Here is a 23,226-nt window from a genome sequence, read left to right as displayed (position 1 = left end):
CCTTGCACAGAGCTGTTTAATGAGTAAAGCAAGGCTGTTACACCCTCCCCTCAGAGTGTGATTTTCCTTTTCTCTATAAATGCTACCAAGTTACCATGGTATTCCAGAGTTTCTTTACAGTCACATGTCTACTGCAGCTTAATTAGGTGAAATGAGAACAGGCTGAACACTTCAAAAAGGATGTTTGTGTTAGCCTAAGGAGCCTTTAATTAGCAGGATGCTGTTTTGCATATCATTCTTTATTTCATGACTGCTGTGGGGCAGGCCCAGGGATGGGAGGGGTTGAGGGGCCATTTCAGAAGTCGCTGACTGGTTCCTTTGCCTTGCTGCTGTTCTCAGTTGTCATGCGGGTATCAGCATAATTCTCTGTTTCATGTTTTCTAAAACTGAAGTTTTCGCGTTTGTTTGTTTGTTTTTAGAGTTCCTGTAACTGGACTTGTTTGGAAAGGTTATGTGTGAGAAACGTGGGAAGGTGTTAGTCCCCACTAACTGTTATGGAACTTAATTCCCACAATTGTGATTTCCACAAAGGGTTCCCAGAAACTGGAAAAGCCTTGAAAAAATATATTTGCAAGGGGCGGGGGCTGTGGTGGGGGTGGGGCCCAGCACTGTTGGCAAAGAGGTTGAGGCTGCTTAGGCTTCTCGCACCCCATATAAAAGTCCCTGGGATTGAGGCCTAACCTGCTTCCCATCCAGCATCCTGTTAACGCACAGCCTGGATGGGCCTTGCCGCCCAGGTAGGAGAGCCAGAATGAGTTCTAGGCTCCTGGCTTCTGCCTGCTCCAGCCCAGGCTGTTGTAGGCAGTTGAGGAGTGAAGCATCAGTTGGAAGATAGCTCTTTCTCTGGCTCCATCTCACTGTTTTTCAAAATAAATAAAGATCCCATATTGTCTTTAAAAAATAATTTTGAGAAAGAGCTGAAAGCATTATAGGAGGGAACATCGCTTTATATAAAATTTGGCACTAGATAGTTTAAATGAGAAGAAAACTGAAGGCAGTGTTATAGTGGCTAAAATGCATCCCTGGGTTTGAGTTCCAGCTTCACTTTTTGGTTTTTTAAGATTTATTTATTTATTTGAAAGGCAGATTTATAGAGAGGCAGAGGTGTGTGGTGGGGTGGGTGTCTTCCATCCACTGGTTCACTCAAATGGTGGCAACAGCCGGAGCCTTGCTGATCTGAAACCAGGAGCCAGGTCTCCCACGCGGGTGCAGGGACTAAGGACTTGGATCATCTTCTCCTGCTTTCCCAGGCCACAGCAGAGAGCTGGATCTGAAGAGGAGCAGCCGGGACTAGAACTGGCACCCATATGGGATGCTGGTGCTTCAAGCCAGGGCTTTAACCCACTGCGCCACAGCATTGGCACCTGACTTGGGCCATCTTCTACTGCTTTCCCAGGCCATAGCAGAGAGCTGGATCAGAAGTGGAGCAGCCGGATCTCAAACCGGCGCCCATATGGGATGCCAGCACTGCAGGTGGCAGCTTTTACCTGCTACGGTACATCGCTGGCCCCAATAATTTTTTTAATATAATTTGAAATGAATTTTTCTTGTTTTTTGTAGAAGTTGTATTCCCTGTTTATGTCATTATCCTCTTTTTAATTTACATTTTGGTGGGAAAAAGTTGAAAAATCAGCTAACATCGTATCCATTTAATGGGTAACAGAAAAAAAGTTCGGATGTAGAGGGAATTAAATGTTCTGTTTTTATTACAGTGTGATTTGCATATAAGGAAGTTCACCCTTTTACGTGTGTATCCAGTTGTGTGAGTCTTGACAACACACACCGTTGTGTAACTGCCACCTCAGTGAAGACAGACACTTCCATGACCTCAGCAGCGTCTCTCTGGCCAGCCCCCGCCCTTCACACCCTCGCGTCTGTTGTCTCCTCTCCCTGTAATGTTGTCTTTTCCAGAATGTCACGTGACTGTATTCAAACAGGAGGAGCCTCTGAGTCTGCCTCTGCCATTTGGCACAGTGGACTTAAGGCGTACCTGTATTGCTGTGGATCTCATTGTTCTTCACTTCTTACGACTAAGGACTGGGGCAGATTTTCTCTCACAGCTTAGGTTATGTCTCCATGCTCCCCTGGCCTGTAGCATTTCTGCTCCTGGCTTCTGGTTTTGACCCTGGCCAGCCCAGCTATTGTAATCATTTGAGGGAGTGAACCAATGAATAAGTGGCTTCTGTGTCTCTGAGAGAAAGAACAGGGAGGGAGGAATTTTGGAACAAAAAAAGTCAATGAAATAAAAAAAAAATTACAGTGGAGAACCTTAACAGGAGAGTTGATCAGGCAGAACAAAGAATTTCTGATCTTGAAGATAGGTCTTTCGAAATGACTAAAATTTAAAAAAAAAAAAAAAAAAAAAAAACTTTTGGGGGAAAGATCTATTTATTTGAAAGACAGAAGGCAGAGTTAGAGAGAATCTTCCATCTACTGGTTTACTCCCCAAATGGCTGCAGTGGCTGGAGTTGTGCCATTCCAAAGCCAGGAGCCTGGAGCTTCCTCTGAGTCTTCCCACACGGGTGCAGGGACCCAAGGATGTGGGCTATCCTCTGCTTTCCCAGGCTATGGCAGAGATCTGGATTGGAAGTGGAGTATCCAGGACTTGAACTGGTGCCTATATGGGATGCCAGCACTGCAGGCAGTGGCTTTACCCTTTACGCCACAGCGCTTGTCCCAAGCATTGGCTTAATCAGTGTGCCAAAGCTGGCCTCCATGATTTTTGATTAATTTCTTTTTATAAGCTGTCTCTGCTGAATTTCCTAAGTTGAATATCATGAATTGTCTTTGTTGGTTGTCTATATTTTCTTATATTTATTTAAATTTCCTTTGAAATATTCTTTTGAGTTGTTTATCATGTGATTTATCAATTTCTTGTTCTTTGCGATCTGTTGCTGGAGTTGTGTTCCATGGGAGGCATCGTGTTACCTTGCTTTCTTCATGCTGCTTGCGTCCCTATGTTGTAACTTGTACATCTGCTGGGTCCGTTACCTCCACCAGTCTAACAGGATGGCTTTCACATTAGAAGACTTTCTGCTGGCAGTGTGACCTGGGGTGTTGGCTGGCTATGTTATGCTGGCTTTGGTTCAAGGTGGGCACTGCAGTTTGGTGTCCACGAAGTTTCTTCAGCCGTAATCAGTATGAGCAATGTACGTGGATCTCTCAGGGGCCTTCGCTGCAGGGATACTGAGATTGCGTAACCAGGGGGCATGCAGCTCCGTTAGGCCAGGCTAGTTTGCTAGCAACTCTGAGAACAATGCGCTCAGCCACCTGGGTGGGCACCCATCAGTTTCTGCAGGTTGTGTGAGGACAGGGCCACCCCGGTGGTCCCAGGGGCATGAGGCACCGTGTGCATGATAGTGGGATGAGGTGATTCTCAGTGTCTGGAGGCACAGGGGCAGTGTCCGATAGCTGCACAGGTGAGCTCACAGCGCCTTGAGGGTGAGCCTGTTCAGAGAGTTCTGCCCAGCCACTTCTCAGGTCCTTACTGGGCAGAGCTTCTGGAGGTGGGCTGCTCAGCTGCTGCTTAGGACCACAGAGGATTGGCAAGGCCACCCAGTTCCTTCCTGGGGTTTGGGTGGGCAGGGCTACTTGGTCTGCTTCCCTGGGCCTGTGTGCACCAAGCATCTCAAGGCAAGCTGTTCAGATATGTTGCAGGGCTGCCTGGCTACTTCCCGGGGCAGCAGGAGAGTGGCCACCTGACTGGGCTTTTCCTGCTGAGCTACTCCGAGTAGGCCACCCGGATGCTTACTGGGAGTGTGGGCAGGTAGATAGGACCTTCTGGATGGTTTGCAGGGTTTGGTTGGTGGAGCTGCTGAAGGCAACTGCCCAGCTGCCTCACCAGATTTCCCTGTGGGCAAGGTCTCAAGAAATGCTGTGTGCTTAGTTCCCTACTTCAAAAGGCCATCGTGGGGCTGATGCTGTGGCATAGTGGGTAGGGCACCGCCTGCAGAGGCAGCATCCCATATGGTTGCTTGTTTTTGAGTCCCGGCTGCTCCACTTCTGATCCAACTCTCTGCTATGGCCTGGGAAAGCAGTGGAGGATGGCCCAAGTGCTTGGTCCACTCACCCACTTGTGAGACCTCGAAGAAACTCCTGGCTCCTGGCTTCGAGTTGGCACAGCTCTGGCTGTTGCAGCCATTTAGGGAGTGAACCAGTGAATGGTTCACTCACTCTCTGCCTCTGTCCCTCTGTAACTCTGCCTTTCAAATGAATAAATCTTTTTTTGGACAGGCAGAGTTAGTGTGAGAGAGACAGAGAGAAAGGTCTTCTTTCTGTTGGTTCACCCCCAAAATGGCCGCTACGGCTGATGCACTGCGCTGATCCAAAGCCAGGAGCCAGGTGCTTCCCCTGGTCTCCCATGCGGTGCAGGGCCCAAGCACTTGGGCCATCCTCCACTGCCTTCCTGGGCCACAGCAGAGAGCTGGACTGGAAGAGGAGCAACCAGGACTGAACCGGTACCCCAACTGGGACTAGAACCCGGGGTGCTGGCGCTGCAGGTGGAGGATTAGCCTAGTGAGCCGCGGCGTCAGCCAATAAATCTTTAAAAATTAAAAAAAAAGGCATCATCATGTATCTCCATGCTCTGCATCAGGAGCCCCTTCCCCTGTGCCTGAAACACTCTGGGGAAATACCTGTTGTTTTGGTCCCTTGTGGAAGGAAGCCTGCCAGGCAACTCAGGGAAGCCATCTTACTGGCGTTACCCCCTATCGGTTCAGTAATAACTATCTTACATATCTATGAGCAGTGTATCTAGTTGAGGAGTTGAACATCTTTTTATTACTAACTCATTTTCAGTGTAAAAAGCTAGCCATTCAGTGGTCAGTATAAATCTGGACAGTGATGAAAGTTTGTGGGAATGTCTTTAGCTATCCTCCTACCTGTGGGCAGCCCTTGTGAATCTGCATGATTGAGTTTCCTTTTGTAAGACATCACAGTATTGTTACCCAGTACACATCTTCCTGGGTAGCAATGGAGGATAAATCAAAACAAAACCAAAGTTTTCTGATGTTATTTATAATTATTTTTTAAAAAGCAGCTTGATTAAGATAATTTACATATTATCAGGTTCGCCTATTTAAAGTATGCAATCAGTGGCTTTTTTATATACTTACACCTTGTGTAACCATCTCCGTAATTTGGTTTTTGTCACTCCTCCAAAAACCCTGTATCCCAGTGGCAGGGCTTCCTCATTCCTCATATTTGAACCACGGATCTACTTTACCACCATAGCTTTGTCTATAATGGACATTTTATGTGACTGGGACCTTAAACAGAGTGGGGTCTTTTGTGACTGGCTTCATTCACTTGGTATAAGGATTTTAAGGTTTCATCTCTGATAAAACACGTATCAGTACTCCTTTCTTTTTGTGGCTGACTAACATTTCAATTTATCCATTTAGCAATTGATGGACTTTTGGATTGTTTGCACTTATTGGCTATTATACTATTATCCAAATATTTATGTACATATTTTTATGTAAGTTTTAGCAACAGTTTTCAGTTCCATTGGATGGAATTGCTGAGTTATATGCTAACTCTATGTTGAGCATTTTGAGGAATTGTCATCTGTTTTCCAAGGTGGTTACACCATTTTGCATTCTCACTAACTATTTAGGAGGGCTTTATTTTCTCTACATCCTCTGAAATACTTATTTTCTGGCTTTTTTTTTTTTCTTAGAATGATTGTAACCATTCTAATGGTTGTGAAGTAGTATCTCATTGTGGTTTCAATTTGTGTTTCTCTAATGACTAATGGTGTGCTTATTGGTTATTTATATGTCTTTGGAAGAATGTCTAATGTTGCTGTAGATTCCTTCTGAGAGGAGGAGCGTGAAGAGGGCAAGAGGCGCAGAGTCACCACACAGACCCTGGGAGCCCAGTAAAAGTGGGCTAGAGGCGAGCAGCTTGCAGACTCGTTTATTTCAGTGGTACAGCAGCTTAGGCAGCCAATCTGGTCAAGGGGCTGTCTATGCCCTAACCAATCACAGTCTGTTGCCAGGCAGGCTCTGTTGTCATGTGGTTTCCGAAGCCATCCAATCACAGCCTGTTGCCAGGCAGGCTCCATTACCAGCGGCCATCTTGGCATGGCCTTCTCATTCTACCACGTTTCCCCTCTTTCATTTATTTTTGAACAATGGGAGGCATGAATCTTGGCCATACCATTGTTGACCCCGTTTCCATATGTTTTCCATATGTGGCTGTACCTGTCTTAGGTTGTCTCCCAGGGTATCTTACCCATCATTGACCAGCCCTCAAAACGGGAGACCACAGGAGTACTTGCTCAGATGGAGGTAGGAATGAAGAACAATGGTAATCAGGAATGACATGACTGCACACAGGATGTGGGCCGTTTGAGTGGCTGACCAGAGCTAGTGGGGTATAAAGCAGTAACGTGTGTGGCTATGGGCAGTTCCTCAGGGTAGGATGATATGGCAGGTGTATCCGCTAACAAGGCAGACTCTCAGTCTTGTTCAGCTGGTTCTGGTTGACTGTCAGTTGCAGGCTTGATGTTTCTGGCTGGTACCCAAATGGGCTTCCTGCATTCTCTGGAAAGACACAAGCATATCCTCGGCCCTTGGTTAGCGGAAGCCTTTCTACGGCATTGGAATCCAGGGCCTGAATTCTGTGTCCACTTCAAGATTAAAGGCAAACATGCGGGTCAGATGGGGTCTAGCGGCTGCCCTGAGAGCCTGGGGTGCCCAGGGACTGCCACAAATGTGGGGATCCTCACTGGGTGCGGATGAGATGACCTCGCATGGGTTATTGCCTCGAGGTCATCTAAATTCATCCCACGGATATTTGGGGGGTGGCTGACGTGGCTGACTGGGGATTCCTGCGTTGTCTGCTGTCATGTCATTTTTATTGTCGTAGCTCTCTCTCCCTAAGTCATCAACTGTTGTCTGTGAGGCAGAGGCCTGGAGTGACAGGCTCTTATCACTCAGATTCATTATGTTTGGTAATCTGTGTGGGTTTCTGAGAGGGGGGTATCTTCCCCATGTTTGAGCGCTTAAGAGCGGCATGCCATGCCAACTCTAGTCAAAGGAAAGACACCCACATCATTGCTGCCATAATAAAGCAAATTCCTAGCACCTCAGCGGCTGATGGCATTCTGCAGGGGGTTCCCTACTTTAGATGAACAGACAGTGGTGTGTCAGATTATAAGTATGTCCTGTGCTTAGTGGGGGACTTCCTTGGTTTGTTAAGTCAAGGCTGTATGCCCACATGGTATCGCCGGAGTGTCACCTCTCCCGAGTGGAGGAAGATGACTTGGTTCCGAATTCTGGGATGATCAGTACCTTATGTGAATTTGCCGGGAGAACTGAAAGTAAAAGGAGGAGCTGAGAAGCAGTGTACGCTTCTGGGCAACGTGTGCCTAACCTGGGGTCACTTAGACCGAGGACAAGGACAAGGAAAGGGGCATAGGAGGGGGTTCTGTGCTCACCCTCACAGAACCAAACAGCACACAAAACACCAAGGGGCCTATTTGCTGAAATCAAGGGGGGACCTCGCCGAGACCGACACACTGTCTCTCAGTCATGTTGGGCGCCAGATGTTGAGGTTGATTTGTTCTGAGAGGAGGAGCATGGTGGGGGCAAGAGGCGCGGAGTCACCACACAGACCCAGGGAGCTGGGTGAAAGTGGGCTAGAGGCAAGCAGCTTGTAGACTCGTTTATTTCAGTTGGTACAGCAGCTTAAACAGCCAAGGCAGCCAGTTCGGTCAAGGGGCAGTCTGTGCCCTAACCAATCACAACCTGTTGCCAGGCAGTTTCCGAAGCCATCCAATCACAGCCTGTTGCCAGGCAGGCTCCATTGCCAGCAGCCATCTTGGCATGACCTTCTCATTCCACCGCAATCTAAGTCTTTTGCTATTTTTTTTTAAAAGATTTATTTATTTATTTGAATGTCAGAATTACACAGAGAGAGAAGGAGAGGCAGAGAGAAAGGTCTTCCTCTAGTTCACTCCCCAGTTGGCCGCAATGGTCGGAGCTGCGCCCAGGTCAGAACTGCGCCCATTGGAAGCCAGGAGCCAGGAGCTTTTTCTGGGTCTCCCACGTGGGTGCAGGGGCTTAAGTTACTATGCCACAGTACCGGCCCCTCCTAGATTGCTTTTCAGAACTGCTTTGATCTTACAGAAAGGCTGAACCTTATATGTAGAGTTTCCATATCTCCACACACACAGCAGTGCTTGAAGTTTCTCCTGTATTTTTAATTAACTTATTTTTATTGATTTCAAAGGCAGAGTGACAGAGCCGAGATCTTCCATTACTGGTTCACTCCTCAGATGCCCTCAAAAGCAACAGCTGGGCCAGACTAAAGCCAGGAGCCCAAAACCCAATCTGAGTCTTCCACATGGGTAGCAGGGACCCAACAACTTGACCCATCACTGCTGCCTCTTAGGGTGAACATTAGCAGGAAGCTGGAACTTGAAAGCCAAGCCAAGTCTTGAACCCAGGCACTCTCATGGGATATAGACATCCCAAGCGATGTCTTAACTACTATGCTAGTTTCTTCTGGCACCTGTCCCAATTTCTTCTACTGTTAGCATTTTACACTACTATGAAGGCATTTTTTAGATCAGTGAGCCAATATTGATGCATCATCGTTATCGTTATTAACTAAAGTCCACAGTTCGTCTAGATTGCCTTACTTTTTACCTGATGTCTTTTTCCGTCTCAGCATCCCATTTTCATGTCTCCTTAGGCTCCTCTAATCTGTGACAGTTCCTTTCACTTTTCTTGTTTTGGGTGTCCTTGAGTTTGAAAGAGTACTAGTCATGTGACTTGCAGAATATCTCTCCAGGGCCTGTGTTCTGATACAGTGGGTTAAGCTGCTGCCTGTAATGTCAGCATCCCATATTGGAGCATTGGTTCAAGTCCCAGCTGCTCCACTTCCAGTCCAGCTTCCTACAATGTACTCATGAAGGCAGATGACCCAAGTACTTGGGCCACTGCCAGCCACAGGGGAGATCAGGATGGAATCCTGGTTTTTCTCAGCCCTGGCTTTTGTGACCATTTAGGGAGTGAACCAGTGAGCAGGTAGATCTCTCCTCCTGTCTCTCTGTTGCTCAGTCTTTCCAATAAATAAAATACATCTTTAAAAAAATTTATTTATTTAGTTGAAAGGCAGGGTTACAGAGAAGCAGAGAGAGAGGTCTTCCATCCACTGGTTCACTCCCCAAATGGCCACAATAGCTGGAGCTGGGCCAATCTGAATTCAGGAGCCAGGAGCTTCCTCTGGGTCTGTCACGTAGGTGCAGGGTCCCAAGCACCTTGGGCCATCCTCCACTGCTTTCCCAGGCCATGGAGAGAGCTGGTTTGGAAGTGGAGCAGCCAGGACTCAAACCGCATCCATATAGGATGCTGGCACTGCAGGTGGCAACTTTACCTGCTACACCACAACTCCAGCCCCAATAAAATATAGCTCAAAAAGAATAGCCCTCCATTAGGATCTCTGATGTTTTTCTCATAATAAGCCTGGAGTTACCTGTTTGGGAGAGAGAGATGACACAGAGAATGCCATGTGCATCACTTGCATCAAGGGCACATACTAGCATCATGAACTAGTGTTTGTCAGGGATATCCACCATGAAGTTGTCCTCCTCCCCCAGCCTTTCCCATACCGTACTCTTGAAATGAACTAACTAGGGGCCAGCGCTGTGGCATAGTAGGTTAAGCCCGGGCCTGAAGTCCTGGCATCCCCTATGGGCGCTGGTTTGAGTCCCGGCTGCTCTACTTCCAATCCAGCTCCTTGCTAGTGTGCCTAGGAAAGCAGTGGAAGATGGCCCAAGTGCTCAGCCTCCTATACGCATGTGGGAGATCCAGAAGACTCCTGGCTTCGGATCAGCTCAGCTCTGGCCTTGTTGCTATTTGGGATGTGAACCTGCAGATGGAAGAATGAGAATTTATGCTTCTGCCCATTTTTAAACTTTCCTTTTATATCATCCAGAGAATTCTTTATATATTCTAAATACAAATCTTTTGTCAGATAGATGGTTTACAAATATTTTCTTCTAGCCACTCTCCACTTCTTAATGTTGTCCTTTGAAGCACAACATTTTGAAATATTGTAGTTAGCCTACTGTGCAGTAGAACTCTAAACATGCCTGGTCATTTTCATTTTAACTACTCTTAGATCTCACAAAATTAAGAATCAAGGAAAGCAGGCAACTTTCCTTTATATGGCAGGCACTGTACCACGTGGTGTTGTATTTGTATTATTTAATGTAGCCCTCAATATAGCCATGAATGAGGTGAGTATGGTTCCCGTGCTTTTTACAAAGGTGGAAACTGAGACTCAGGTAAGTAGCAGTCACACTCAAGTCCAGTTTGCTCTTCCCCACCCCATCCCTTTTCTCTTTCCTTTTCTTTTTCTTTTTCCTCTTTCTCTCTTCCTTCCTTTTTTTTTTTTTTTTCTTTTTTTGAAAGATTTATTTATTTGAAAGGCAGGGTATGGGCCGGCGCCGTGGCTTAATAGGCTAATCCTCCACCTTGCGGCGCCGGCACACCGGGTTCTAGTCCCGGTCGGGGCGCCGGATTCTGTCCCGGTTGCCCCTCTTCCAGGCCAGCTCTCTGCTGTGGCCAGGGAGTGCAGTGGAGGATGGCCCAGGTGCTTGGGCCCTGCACCCCATGGGAGACCAGGAAAAGCACCTGGATCCTGGCTCCTGCCATCGGATCAGCGCGGTGCGCCGGCTGCAGCGGCGGCCATTGGAGGGTGAACCAACGGCAAAGGAAGACCTTTCTCTCTGTCTCTCTCTCACTGTCCACTCTGCCTGTCAAAAATTAAAAAAAAAAAAAAAAAAAAAAAGAAGGAAAGGCAGGGTAGCAAAGCAAGAGATCTTGTATCCACCATTCACTTCCCAAAGCCAGGCCACAGCCAGAACTCCCATCTGGGTCTCCCACTTGGGTGGCAGGAACCGGAGTACTTGGGTCATCATCTGTTACCTGCTGGTTGCATTAGCAGGAAGCTGGATCTGAAGCTGAGTCAGGACTCAGCACCAGGCCCTCTCATACAGGATGTAACAGTTATCAGTGGCGGCTTAACCCACCATGCCACAACACCCACCCCCTTTTGTCCTATTAATTACCACTTTTGTACCTAAAGAAATGAATAGGAAAACTAGAAACTCAGGTAATAGCATTTATTGATATAATCTAATTGCGTTTATTTATGAATTCCACAAATATTTATTGAGTATTGTTATATGCCAAGCATTATCCAGATGAAACCAACAAGATTCTTAATGCTTATGGAGTTTATATTCCAATGGGAATTGGATCTTTAAATTAATTTGCCTTTCCCTTTACCTATTTATTGCCTGTTTCTTGTTACATACATACTAATATGTATACACATACATATATACAAGGCATCTTCAGAAAGTTCACGGGAGATCCGTATTATGGAAACACTATAGGGCTGGCACCATGGCGCAGTAGGTTATTCCTCCACCTGCAGTGCTGGCATCCTGTATGGGAACCGGTTCTAGTCCTGGCTGCTCCTCTTCCAATCCAGCTCTCTGCTGTAGCCTGGGAAAGCAGTAGAAGATGGCCCAAGTCCTTGGGCCCCTACACCCACGTGGGAGACCCGGAGGAGGCACCTGGCTCCTGGCTTCGGATCAGTGCAGCTCCGGCCGTTGTGGCCATTTCAGGAGTGAACCAGCGGATAGAAGACCTTTCTCTCTGTCTCTCCCTCTCACTGTCTGTAACTCTACCTCTCAAATAAATAAATAAAATCTTTAAAAAAATGCATTGAATTCAAATTATTTTTTGCAGTACAATACACTTTATCCTTTTTTTTAAGATTTATTTATTTGAAAAGCAGTTACAGAGAGGGAGAAGGAGAGGCAGAGAGAGAGAGAGATCTTCCATTCACTGGCTTACTTCCCAACTGGCCGCAATGGCTGGAGCTGGGCCAATCCAGAGCCAGGAGCCAGGAGCTTCTTCCAGGTCTCTCACATGGGTGCAGGGCCCCAACAACTTGGGCTGTCCTCCGCTGCTTTCCCAGGCACATTAGCAGGGAAATGGATCAGAAGTGGAGCGGTCAGGACTCAAACCGGCACCCATGTTGGGTACTTAGGTGGTGGCTTTACCCACGATGCCACAGTGCTGGCCCCTGAGCTTTATCTTTTAATTCAATTTTCTATGAACTTTGTGAACTGCCTATGCATACATGTGTGTATGTCTAGAGCTTTGGCTTTGTTTTCTAGAAGTGAAATAGGTGAAAGTAGTTATGTACTTTAAAAATTTAGGTAATTTCTTTTTACTGCAACCTATACCTAGGATTTCAGAGAAACTGTATAAATAGAACTCCTTTATTAATTGCATTATGCTTAGAAAGTTTTCCACTATGAATATTTAAAACATTTTTAAACTTACTCAAAAGTAGAAAGATTATAATAAACACCCATGGACTTTGATAATTATCAGCTGAATCTTACAGAAAGGTAGTTACTGCAGGTAGTTGGGTTCAAGACTGATATTCAACTTAGAATAATCTCCTGTATATAAAGTTTTATGTATAATTGTTTTTCAAGTAACTTAATCTATGAGTTATCTGAGTTCCAATATTAAGATCATCATCTAATAATGTCATCTAATAATGAGACGACCCTATTAATGTTTTAAAATGGACGCTTCTTAAGACTGTTCTAGCCATGTGTTTTCATATTATATTCAGCTGTAGCTTTGATTTATGGATGTTAAGTAAGATTTAGGTGAAGATGTTTGTTTAGAATCACCTGTTTCTTCCAGGTGCACTTCTAGCTGGCTGTCCTGCCTTTCAGAGAAGCACAAAACCAATGTACTGCACACTAACTTTGTGAATCTTTTCCAGTTGAGTCTTTTTACTTGTTGCCTCTGGTTGCATGATAAAATTCATGAAGGTGGAGTGATTGCATACTGATTTGAATTTATTTCTTTGTGCAGAGCAAAGTGTGCAGATTATAAATGAAAGCGTGGTAGAACCCCCTGCAGAAGTACAAGGTATGAAGGTCAATGGGACTGAGACGGACAGTAGTGAAGGCCACGAGAACGGCAATGTGAGTAAAGGTGTCTCAGCTGGGCACAGCAAAGACCCAGACGTAGACAGAACCATGGCCAGTGGTGAGGTTTCAGAAACCAGCACGTTAATTTCCCTAAAGCCTTTAAATTTTATGGACCCTGGATTAACAGAAGCAACTCCTAAGGAAAAAGCATGTGAAGAATTAAAAACTTGTCCTTCTTGGTTGTCATTATTACCAGGAAACAGTGCCATTTCCAAAGTGGACAATGGGAAGGAGGAGTTGTGTAAGTCAAACCCTGTCTGTGAAGCAGACAACAGTCAGCAACAGACACTTGGCCACCATAAGGAAAAACACAGTTCTGCACGTGGTAATCCCGCAGCCACGAGAAACCCAGGCGCTGCGGAGTCCTCGGGAGAAAATTCAAAAGTTCCGTGTTGCACATCAAGTCTGACGAGTCCAGAATCCAGAATAACATCCTTAGAAAAAGGTGGTTTTGAAAATGATGGTTTGCTGAAGGGATCTGCTGAAAAGACAGACAATTCCTATTTGGGTGAGGATGATCAAAGTAAGAACTTGGCTTCTAGCAAAGAAAATGGAGCACAGCTTTTGAGTCCTGTTAGTGAACGAGGGGAACTCTCCGTTATTAACGGCAGGCAGCCAGTCAGGGATGCCAGTGGTTATTGTTCTGGTGAGAAAGAAACTGTTGATTCTCCAAAAGAAAATATCCACAGTAACCACTGCGTGCAAGGCAGTCTCCATGCAGAGAGCCCTGCATCCTCGGTGCCCAGTTCTTCTCCTGAAGCCGTGGAAATAGTGTTCAAAAACAATGATTTGAAAGTCACTTCAGATACTCAAGGTAATAAACAAAACAGTTTTTCCTCCTTGGTGCAGATTGAGGAGCCGAAACGGACAACCACTATAGAACCTGGTATGTTACATGAAAAGATTTGTAGTGAAGACTCCGACTCCTCAGTTAGCATCCAGAGAAATCTGGACGGTGACACTCAGTTAAATGAAGTATCATGTCATGGTTTTCTGCCTGAAAGAAAATCCCTTCTGAGTTTAAGGCCAGAAGATCAGATAAGTTCTATGCCTAATGATGGATCCAAACCCCAGGAAGGTACTACTCAGTTACAAACATCTCCAGATTTTGATTACAGAGCTGAGTCAGAAAAAGGTATACAGACCTCACAGGGTGATATTCCATGTTCAGATGAACAGAGCATTACCTGTGAGATGAATAAACTTTCTTATACCAATGAACTCGTTGTAAACAAACTCGAAAACGAATGTGTTTTTAATCAAGTGCCCCTTAATTCTCAAGACCATACAAAGTTGCCAACAGATTCTGTACTAAGTAGAAACAAAGAGATGCCTTTCCCAGCAAGTGAGGGTGTCCAACAGAGCCATCAGCCTCCTTCAGAGGACGGAGCAGATGTCATTGCTGGTACTCAGACCATTCCCATTGAGACAAAAGCAAAAGACCACTCTCCACCAGGTCACAAGACCTGTGGTGCCACCTCAAACAGTCCAACCTTAAACATCAAACCAGGAAGCCTTGAAGGAGAGAGAGAAACGGCTGATTCGGGAACTGAAGATCTACATTCCAGTCTTCTGTCAGATAAGAAAGAAGCAGCTGGTTCACCTCAAGATAAGAAAGAAGCAGCTGGTTCACCTCAAGAAGTCATAGAATGTACGAATGTTCCATCTCAGCGTACCTCCAGCTGTCATTGTGTGAGAAAAAGTGTACCAGAGGAGAACACGTGTTCCACCTGTGCTGCCTTTGTGTCTGGCAGAACCACTGTGGACATCAATAACTTGGCAGCCTCAAGACCCGAAAATGAGCACCGTGTTCTTTGCTCCCAGAGAAGGGAAGACTTTGTGGAAAGTAGTGCCTGTAAAGTGATGTGTACATCAGAGGAAAGTGAACTTGATGAGGCGGAAACTAAAGACAGCCTTCTAGGAGATAAGTTCAGAAACAGAACGGCAGCAGGGATGTTAAACAACGGATCTTCAGCCAAAGCCACCGCTTGCATCAAGTCCAGTGGGGAAGGGGTAGAAAGAAAGGAACGAGATCTACCCGGAGAGACTGCGTTTTGTAAATATAACATCTCTGATTGTGCTGCACAGGGACTAAACCAATCTGCAAACATTCCAAGTCCTGAGAAATTGTTGGAGCAGGCTCCTACTGTTACGTTCTCCAGTTTTGAAAACATGAACCGAGCAGTTGAAACTGTCCATCGTAAGGCAGAGGACGTCCTTGACTGGCAGAGTAAACAAAGCAGACCAGGTGGATGCAGATGTGAAGATAGGCCAGCTGAGGAGGCACTGGAGAGGGAAGGGATAGAGACCCTCACAGGGCCTCACAGAGAAGGAAGTCACAACCCACAGGATCAGCTAATCACTTCAGGCAGTAGTAACCCTCTGTCTAGTGGTCCAAAGAAAGGCAACGCAGAAGCAGCCATTGGAAGTGTTTCTGGTTGTGAAGAGTCCACACACGGAATAGTAGATGCTGTCTGTGCAGCCTGTAGTAGTGAACCTGCAGAAGGCATGCTGGGTGTGGAAGTATCTGGCACGCTTGGTAGTGCCATAAGGCAAGGTAGAGTGACATTCCAAGAAACCTTAAGGAGTACCTTGTCTCAGAGAGATATTGCATTTACAGCAACAACTGACCAGGACTCAGCCTTCCCAAATGCTACTGCTTCTGTAGTAGAATCTCTTGAAATAAAAAAATCATGTGAAGAGAAAGTTTGCCAATGTTTAAAAGACTGTGAAATAGAAAAATGTCCAGACTCTTGTGCCCATAAGATGCATAAGAAGGAGTCTTTTGCAGATCATGAACCAAATATAAGAATATTGGACAGAGTAAAGCTGTCTTTAAATGATGTTTGTCCTGAACAGCAAAGTAAAGGAGCATTTCTGAAAGAAACACAAAGAATGACCGAGGGCGCAAAAGCAGAAATAAATGTTCTCCTTGGCAAGGAAAATACCTCTAAGATTTCCTCAAAAGAGTTGTCTTCTAGAGGCCAAGATGAGAACTCTGTTTCCTTCGGGAGACTGGAATCCACTGAGATAATGCCTTTGTGTCCATCTGCTCAAGAAAAATCAGGAAAAAATATTAAAAGTGAAGAAACTGCCCTGAAAAACATTCTCAAGCCAAAAGATGATGAAACGCTTTGTGAAAATCTAAAGGGCTGCTCAGTAGTTCTGCACGAGAAAGGGGAATGCATACCCAGGGACGCAAGTAATTGTAGTGAGGGAGACAGCATGTACATCAGTGTGAAGAAGAATGCTGGCACAGAGTGTCATAGACATTTGCCTTTGGCAGTGGAAACAGAAGCTACCAGAGAACCTGAAGAGTCTCAGAGTGGACGAGTGGGGCCCGGAACCATTGGGGAGGCATCTGATGTGAGTACCAGAGAGCCTGGTGGTGCTGTTGGCGGTGGTGGTGATGACACGAGTGAGATTTCCCAGGCCTTTACGTGCCCAAGGAGGCCCAGTGAAGCTGGAAAACAGCAAAGCGAGGCAACGTGCTGCGTGCAGAAGAAGGAAGAGGAACAGACCCATCAGAAAGGAGCGCTGGAGCGACGCACAGCATCTGATGTGTTTTCAGACGCGGCACAAACTAAGAACCAGCCCAAAGCTGGCCAAGATGAGTCTGCCAAGACGAAAGAAATCACCGTAGCAAAGCCAGCCAAGGAGGATCCAAAGGAGGAAAGCTTCCGCCATCCGTTAAAGGACGCTGCCTTGTACACGGGCCCTTGCCTCCCTGGTGACCCCCAGAAAGTGCAGGATCCCTCCTCTGCTGGGTGTGATCCGATCTGTGGTGCCTTTGGGAACACTTCCCATCAGAAAGGAGTGCTTCCTGTAAAGAAGCAGCCCCACCGAAGGTGTAAGAGAGTTTCCTGTCAGGAGCAAGTCAGTGTGGGGAGAAGAATGAGTAGAGCGAGCTGCTCTGCCTTTGTAAAGGGTCCCTCTGCGCCCATCCCCACAAAAGCCTACAGGCTTCTCAGTTCACGGGTTGTCTCTGTGCCCACACGGTCAGAGCCTGAAACCCTGCCTACCAGGAGCTCCATCAGCCACATACCAAAGCAGAGGGCTACTCCGTGCCATCTCCTGAGGAGCCTGAATTTTAGGAAGCCTACCAAAGAATCAGCCTTACTAAACAAGCTGTCTGTCCTTGCCTCCAAACTCGCCCCGGCCACAAAGACCCAGAAACTTACACGGTATCGGCGGTGTTCCTCTGAACTTGTTCCAGCGGCTAAAAGCTTCAAGCGGCTCAGATATAAACGGCTCCTCGATGGGTTTTCATACAGTACAATGCTGCTGAACCCACATCTGGCAGCTAGCGCATGGGATAAAAGGCCCGACAGTAAGCCCCTGGCACTTTATTCTCTTGAAGGCATCAAGATGAGCTTCATCGACCTGAGCAACAGGATGCCATCACTGCTGTTTGGTTCCAGAATCTTCCCAGTGTCCTTCCCTGTGAAGTCGGGCTCAGATGGCGCGACTGAGTCCTCGCGGACTTTCCCTGAGCACTGTGCTCCCGCGAGGCTCGCCTTAGGAAAGGCTGCCCAGTGTGCGTCTCAACCTCCCAAGTGGACCTTCTCTTTCTTCCTGTCCCATGGCTGCCCTGGGATGGCCGCATTCAGGGAAGACACTGGCCTCCACAGTCAGGCCCACACTCAGGCCCCTCCACTGCGGCCATCTCCTCTGCCAGACTGCGGGGACACTGCCGTGGTCCAGCCCAGAGCAGACTGCTCTGTCCTTGGCCTTCACACGCTTCTCGCACTTTGTTCACCAGGATGTTATCGAATCTGGACAAAAAAACGGAGCTTCTCCAGCCACATGCCTACTGTGCAGAGGCTTTTCCTGACCCAGTTTACACAGGGCTTAAAGGGGTTGAGGTCTCCAGCCTCCATAGCAGACAAGATCTTTTGTTCTCTGCCCTACTCGGTGGGCAGAGTGCTGTCCATTTGGAGCCAGCATGGACCTTCTGCCTGCTCCTTTGAAATCTCTGCTTTTCAGTCCACTCGCAGCAAGGAGCAGCCAAGTCTGGACACCACAAGCAGGTAAAATCTGTCTGCTGTTTTTTGCAAATGTCCCGCGTTCGCTTCTGTCACTGGGGAGAGAGGAGCCCTGCTGGAAAGGCTATTTCAAATTGTCTTTGTGTCTGCATTTTTTGTCTTATTTTTCTGATTATCTGCTGAGAAAATGCAACAGTATTCTTTTCTAAAAATTAATTTAATTTATTTGAAAGGCAGAGAGGGGCCAGCGCTGTGGCGTAGCGGGTAAAGCTGCCACCTACAGTGCCGGCATCCCATATGAGCGCCAGTTTGAGTCCTGGCTGGTCCACTTCCTATCTAACTCTCTGCTTTGGCCTGGGAAAGCAGTGGAAGATGGCCCAAGTTCTTGTGCCCCTGTGTGGGAGACCTGGAACAACCTCCTGGCTCCTGGCTTCAGAGCGGTACAGCTCTGGCCATTGACTCTCCCATTTGGAGAGTGAACCAGCAGATGAAGACCCCACCCCACCTCCTCTTCTCGGTTGCTTTGCCTTTCAAATAAATAAATAGATCTATTTAAAAAAAAAAAGAGAGAGAGAGACAGAAAGATCTCCCATCTGTTGGTCTCCCCAAAGCCCACGACAGCCTGGGCTGAGCCAGGTGGGAGCTTGAAGCCTGGAAGCCGAGAAGCCAGGAACTCAATATGGGTCTTGCCTGTGGGTGGCAGGGACCCAGCCAAGTACTTGAGCCATCACCTCCTGCCTCCCAGGGTACACATTAGCAGGAGCTAAAATCAGGAGCAGAGCCAGGACATGAACCCAGGTGCTCCAGTATGGAATGCGGGTGTCCCAAGTGGTCTCTTGACTGCCGTACCAAAGAGCTGCCCTGCAGTGGTAATTCTTAAATGTAGACCCTCACCCACCCACCCCTAATTCCCCTGCAGGGTCTGTTTCTCTGTCTTGTACTAATCTTTTCTCTCATTCGTTCCTTAGACCATCCAGTCTCTTCCCCTTGCCCCTACCACTTAAGGAACAAACATCCATTACAAGCCAACAATTATACCTGGTCCAAATGATGACTTGTAATTATAGCTTCTTCACAAAGCATTACACAACCAGTACTTAACTTAGTAGAAAGGTGTAGAAAGGATATAGGATATTGTGGAAGAATCACCAAATGTAGTTTATGAACTTCTGCCTTTAAATTTTTTTTTTTATTTTCCTTTTATTTGGAAGATAGAGTGACAGAAACACACAAAGAGAAATCTTCCATACACTGGTTCACTCCCAACAGTTGAGGTTGAGCCAGACCAGTAAATCCTCTTATTTATAATTCTTTGGGTAAACAGAAACTTTAGAATTTCTAGATTTACCTTTACCATTGCTATAGTTGAAAACTGAAACTCCAGCAAAAAAAAAAAAAAAAAAAATCCCTTAATATTCCAAATAGTCTGGAAGAGACCTTGTTCTTTGTCTGGACGGTCTCTTAGGTAGACTCATCCTCTGACCTTTAAAAGCTGCTGTTACATATTTTGTAGTTCCCTGAGCATCCTAGCAGAAAACTATATAAACGAAAGGGTTTCAGGAAAACACACCAGAAATTAGACCTCACTGATATGAAAGAGAAGTTACTATTCTAAGTGATTATCTTATAGTTAAATGGGAACACTCAGTTCTTGTAAGGCAGCCATAGCGTTGCATGAGAATGCTCACAGAATTTTAAAGGGTGGTGTACTGCTTTTATTGTCTGGTGTGGTGTATGGTATATCACTGACTTCTCATCATTACTTGCCTTTTTTTTTTTAAAGATTATTTATTAGAGACAGAGAGAGAGGTTTTCCATATGCTGGTTTGCTCTCCAAATGGCCACAACCGCCAGAGCTGGGTGGATTCAAAGCCAGGAGTCAGGATCTTCTTACCAGTCTCCCACGTGGGTGCAAGGGCGCAAACACTTGGGCCTCTTCCACTGCTTTCCCAGGAACATTATTAACAGGGAGCCTGGGGCTGCTGCTGTGGCATAAAGGGTGGGGCTGCCGCCGGCAGTGCTGGCATCCCATATAGGCGCTGATTCTAATCTTGGCTGCTCCTCTTCTGATCAAGCTCCCTGCTGTGGCCTTGGAAGGCAGTGAAAGGTGCCCCGAGTCCTTGGGCCCCTGCACCAAAGTGGGGGACTCGGAAGAAGCTCCTGGCTCCTGGCTTCGGATCTGCCCAGCTTCGGCCCTTGCGCCCATCTGGGGAGTGAGCCAGCGGATGGAAGACCTTTCTTTCTCTCTACCTCTGGATCTAACTCTGCCTTTCAAATAAATAAATCTTCATTAAAAAAAAAAAAAAAAAAAAAGCCGGCGCCGCAGCTCACTAGGCTAATCCTCCGCCTAGCGGCGCCAGCACACCGGGTTCTAGTCCCGGTCGGGGCGCCGGATTCTGTCCCGGTTGCCCCTCTTCCAGGCCAGCCCTCTGCTGTGGCCAGGGAGTGCAGTGGAGGATGGCCCAGGTGCTTGGGCCCTGCACCCCATGGGAGACCAGGAAAAGCACCTGGATCCTGGCTCCTGCCATCGGATCAGCGCGGTGCGCCGGCCGCAGCGCGCCGGCCGCGGCGGCCATTGGAGGGTGAACCAACGGCAAAGGAAGACCTTTCTCTCTGTCTCTCTCTCTCACTGTCCACTCTGCCTGTCAAAAAAAAAAAAAAAAAAAAAAAAAAAAAAAAAACAACCAGGGAGCTGGATCAGAAGTGGAGCAGCCGGGACCAGAACCGGCACCATATGAGATGCCAGCACTGCAGCAGAGGCTCAACCTACTATGGCCCCTCATTACTGCTGTTAGGCCACAGCTCTAAGTCGTGTTACCTTTACGCCATGTTGTTCCTGAGGTGGGTGTGCAGGGTCTTCATTTCACCCTGTGACCCTTTTCTTCTTCAGAACCTTTCCCACCTGCCTTGTCTTTCTTGGTGTGGGATGGTTTCTTCCTCCCATGTCTAGCTTTTTATTTTACTTTATTTTATTTAAATTCAAGTGGGGACTTTTTCTTCTCATTGATTCATTCCTGATTTGGTTGGCTCCTTTTCCCAGTATTCTAGCCTTGCCCCTCTTACCTTTTTTCGCTACTCCTTAGGGAAACTTGAGTTGGTACTAAATGTTATTCTAGAACCTGCATTATCTGTGTTTTTCCTTGCTGTTAAACGAATTCCTCTGTCTAACTATGCCTATTAAAAAAAAAAAATTCCTCTTTCTTTTGAGAGGGGATGAGTTGTATGGTCATCACACAGATACCTTGTTAATTAAATCTGCACTATGTTCCAAACTCAGAAGAAACTCAGTTTTACTTTAAGATGCACAAAATAGCACTCCAGGGGCTGGCCCTGTGGCATAGTAGGATAAGCCACCATCTGCAGTGCTGGCATCCATGTGGACACCAGTTCAAGTCCTGGCTGCTCCTCTTCCCATCTAACTCTGCTATGGCCTGGGAGAGCAGTAGAAGATGGCCCAAGTGCTTGGGCCCCTGTACACACATAGGGTCCTGGCTCCTGGCTTTGGATGAGCCCAACTCTTGCCTGTTATGGCCATTTGAGGAGTGAACCAATGGATGAATGACCTTTCTCTCTGTCCCTTCCTCTCTGTTACTACTGCTCAAATAAATAAATCTTTTTTTTTTTTTTTTTTTTTTGACACAGAGTTAGACAGTAAGAGAGAGAGAGAGACAGAGAGAAAGGTCCTCCTTTTTCCATTGGTTCACCTGCCGCGTTGCGGCCAGTGCACTGTGCTGATCCAAAGCCAGGAGCCAGGTGCTTTCTCCTGGTCTCCCATGCGGGTGCAGGGCCCAAGGACCTGGGCCATCCACCACTGCCTTCCTGGGCCACAGCAGAGAGCTGGACTAGAAGAGGAGCAACCGGGACAGAATCCAGCGCCCTGACCAGGACTAGAACCTGGGGTACCGGCGCCGCAAGCAGAGGATTAGCCTAGTGAGCCATGGCGCCAGCCTAAACAAATAAATCTTTAAAAAAAAAAAAAAAACCGGGGCCAGTGCCATGGCTCACTTGGTTAATCCTCCGCCTGTGGCACCAGCATCCCATATGGGCGCCGGGTTCTAGTCCCGGTTGCTCCTCTTCCAGTCCAGCTCTCTGCTGTGGCCTGGGAGGGTATTGGAGGATGGCCCAAGTGCTTGGGAGCCTGCACCCACATGGGAGACCAGGAAGAAGAACCCGGCTCCTGGCTTCGGATCGATGCAGCGCCGGCCATAGTGGCCATTTTTTTTTTTTTTTTTTTTTGCTATTTTTTTTTTTATCTTTTATTTAATGAATATAAATTTCCAAAGTACGACTCATGTGTTACAATGGCTTCCCCCCCCGTACCGTCCCTCCCACCCACAACCCCCCCTTCCCATAGTGGCCATTTGGGGAGTGAGCCAACGGAAGGAAGACCTTTCTCTCTCTCTCTCTCTCTCACTGTCTATCTGTCAAATAATAAAAAAAGTTAAAAAATAAAAACCAAAGGCCGGCACCGCGGCTCACTAGGCTAATCCTCCGCCTAGCGGCGCCGGCACACCGGGTTCTAGTCCCGGCCGGGGCGCCGGATTCTGTCCCGGTTGCCCCTCTTCCAGGCCAGCCCTCTGCTGTGGCCAGGGAGTGCAGTGGAGGATGGCCCAGGTGCTTGGGCCCTGCACCCCATGGGAGACCAGGAAAAGCACCTGGCTCCTGGCTCCTGCCATCGGATCAGCGCGGTGCGCCGGCCGCAGCGCGCCAGCCGTGGCAGCCATTGGAGGGTGAACCAACGGCAAAGGAAGACCTTTCTCTCTCTCTCTCTCTCTCACTGTCCACTCTGCCTGTCCAAAAAAAAATAAAATAAAATAAAATAAAATAAAATAAAATAAAATAAAATAAAATAAAATAAAATATAAAAACCTACATCATATGTCAACACATCTATTAGTGATTAATACTAAAATAGATTTCTCCCTTTTTTTTTTTTTGTAAGGTTATCAAAACTGGCAAATCTTACTTTTAATAGGGCTAATACCAAGCTGTATATATAATATACCAGTATATTTTTATCCTTAAAGTTTTTTTCAAAGATTTATTTATTTATTTATTTGAAAGTCAGAGTTACACAGAAGGAGAGGCAGAGACAGAGAGAGAGAGAGGCCTTCCATCCTTTGGTTAACTCCCTAATTGGCCACAATAGCCGCAGTTGTGCCGATCCGGAGCCAGGAGCTTCTTCTGGGTCCCCCA

General features: G+C 46.9%; 1 protein-coding gene across 8 annotated transcripts in view; it reads left to right on the top strand.

The window, feature by feature from the left end:
- Positions 1–23,226, top strand: part of PRR14L (proline rich 14 like) — a 75,905-nt gene that overhangs the window by 28,885 nt on the left and 23,794 nt on the right. For 7 of the 8 annotated variants that reach the window (XM_008272162.5, XM_008272160.5, XM_008272161.5 and 4 more), the window contains one exon: positions 12,927–18,075. In XM_008272162.5, coding sequence (XP_008270384.4) covers positions 12,927–18,075 — 5,149 coding nt within the window. Of the gene's footprint in view, positions 1–12,759; positions 12,834–12,926; positions 18,076–23,226 lie in introns of those variants that run through there. The other variant, XM_051826694.3, reaches the window with a different exon arrangement.

Source organism: Oryctolagus cuniculus, chromosome 21 (assembly GCF_051225735.1).
Source record: "Oryctolagus cuniculus isolate XC-2025 breed Fujian yellow rabbit chromosome 21, ASM5122573v1, whole genome shotgun sequence".
Taxonomy (NCBI): Eukaryota; Metazoa; Chordata; class Mammalia; order Lagomorpha; family Leporidae; genus Oryctolagus; species Oryctolagus cuniculus.
The sequence above is the reverse complement of the archived record's forward strand: the minus strand, read 5'-3'. Positions and strand labels throughout refer to the sequence as shown.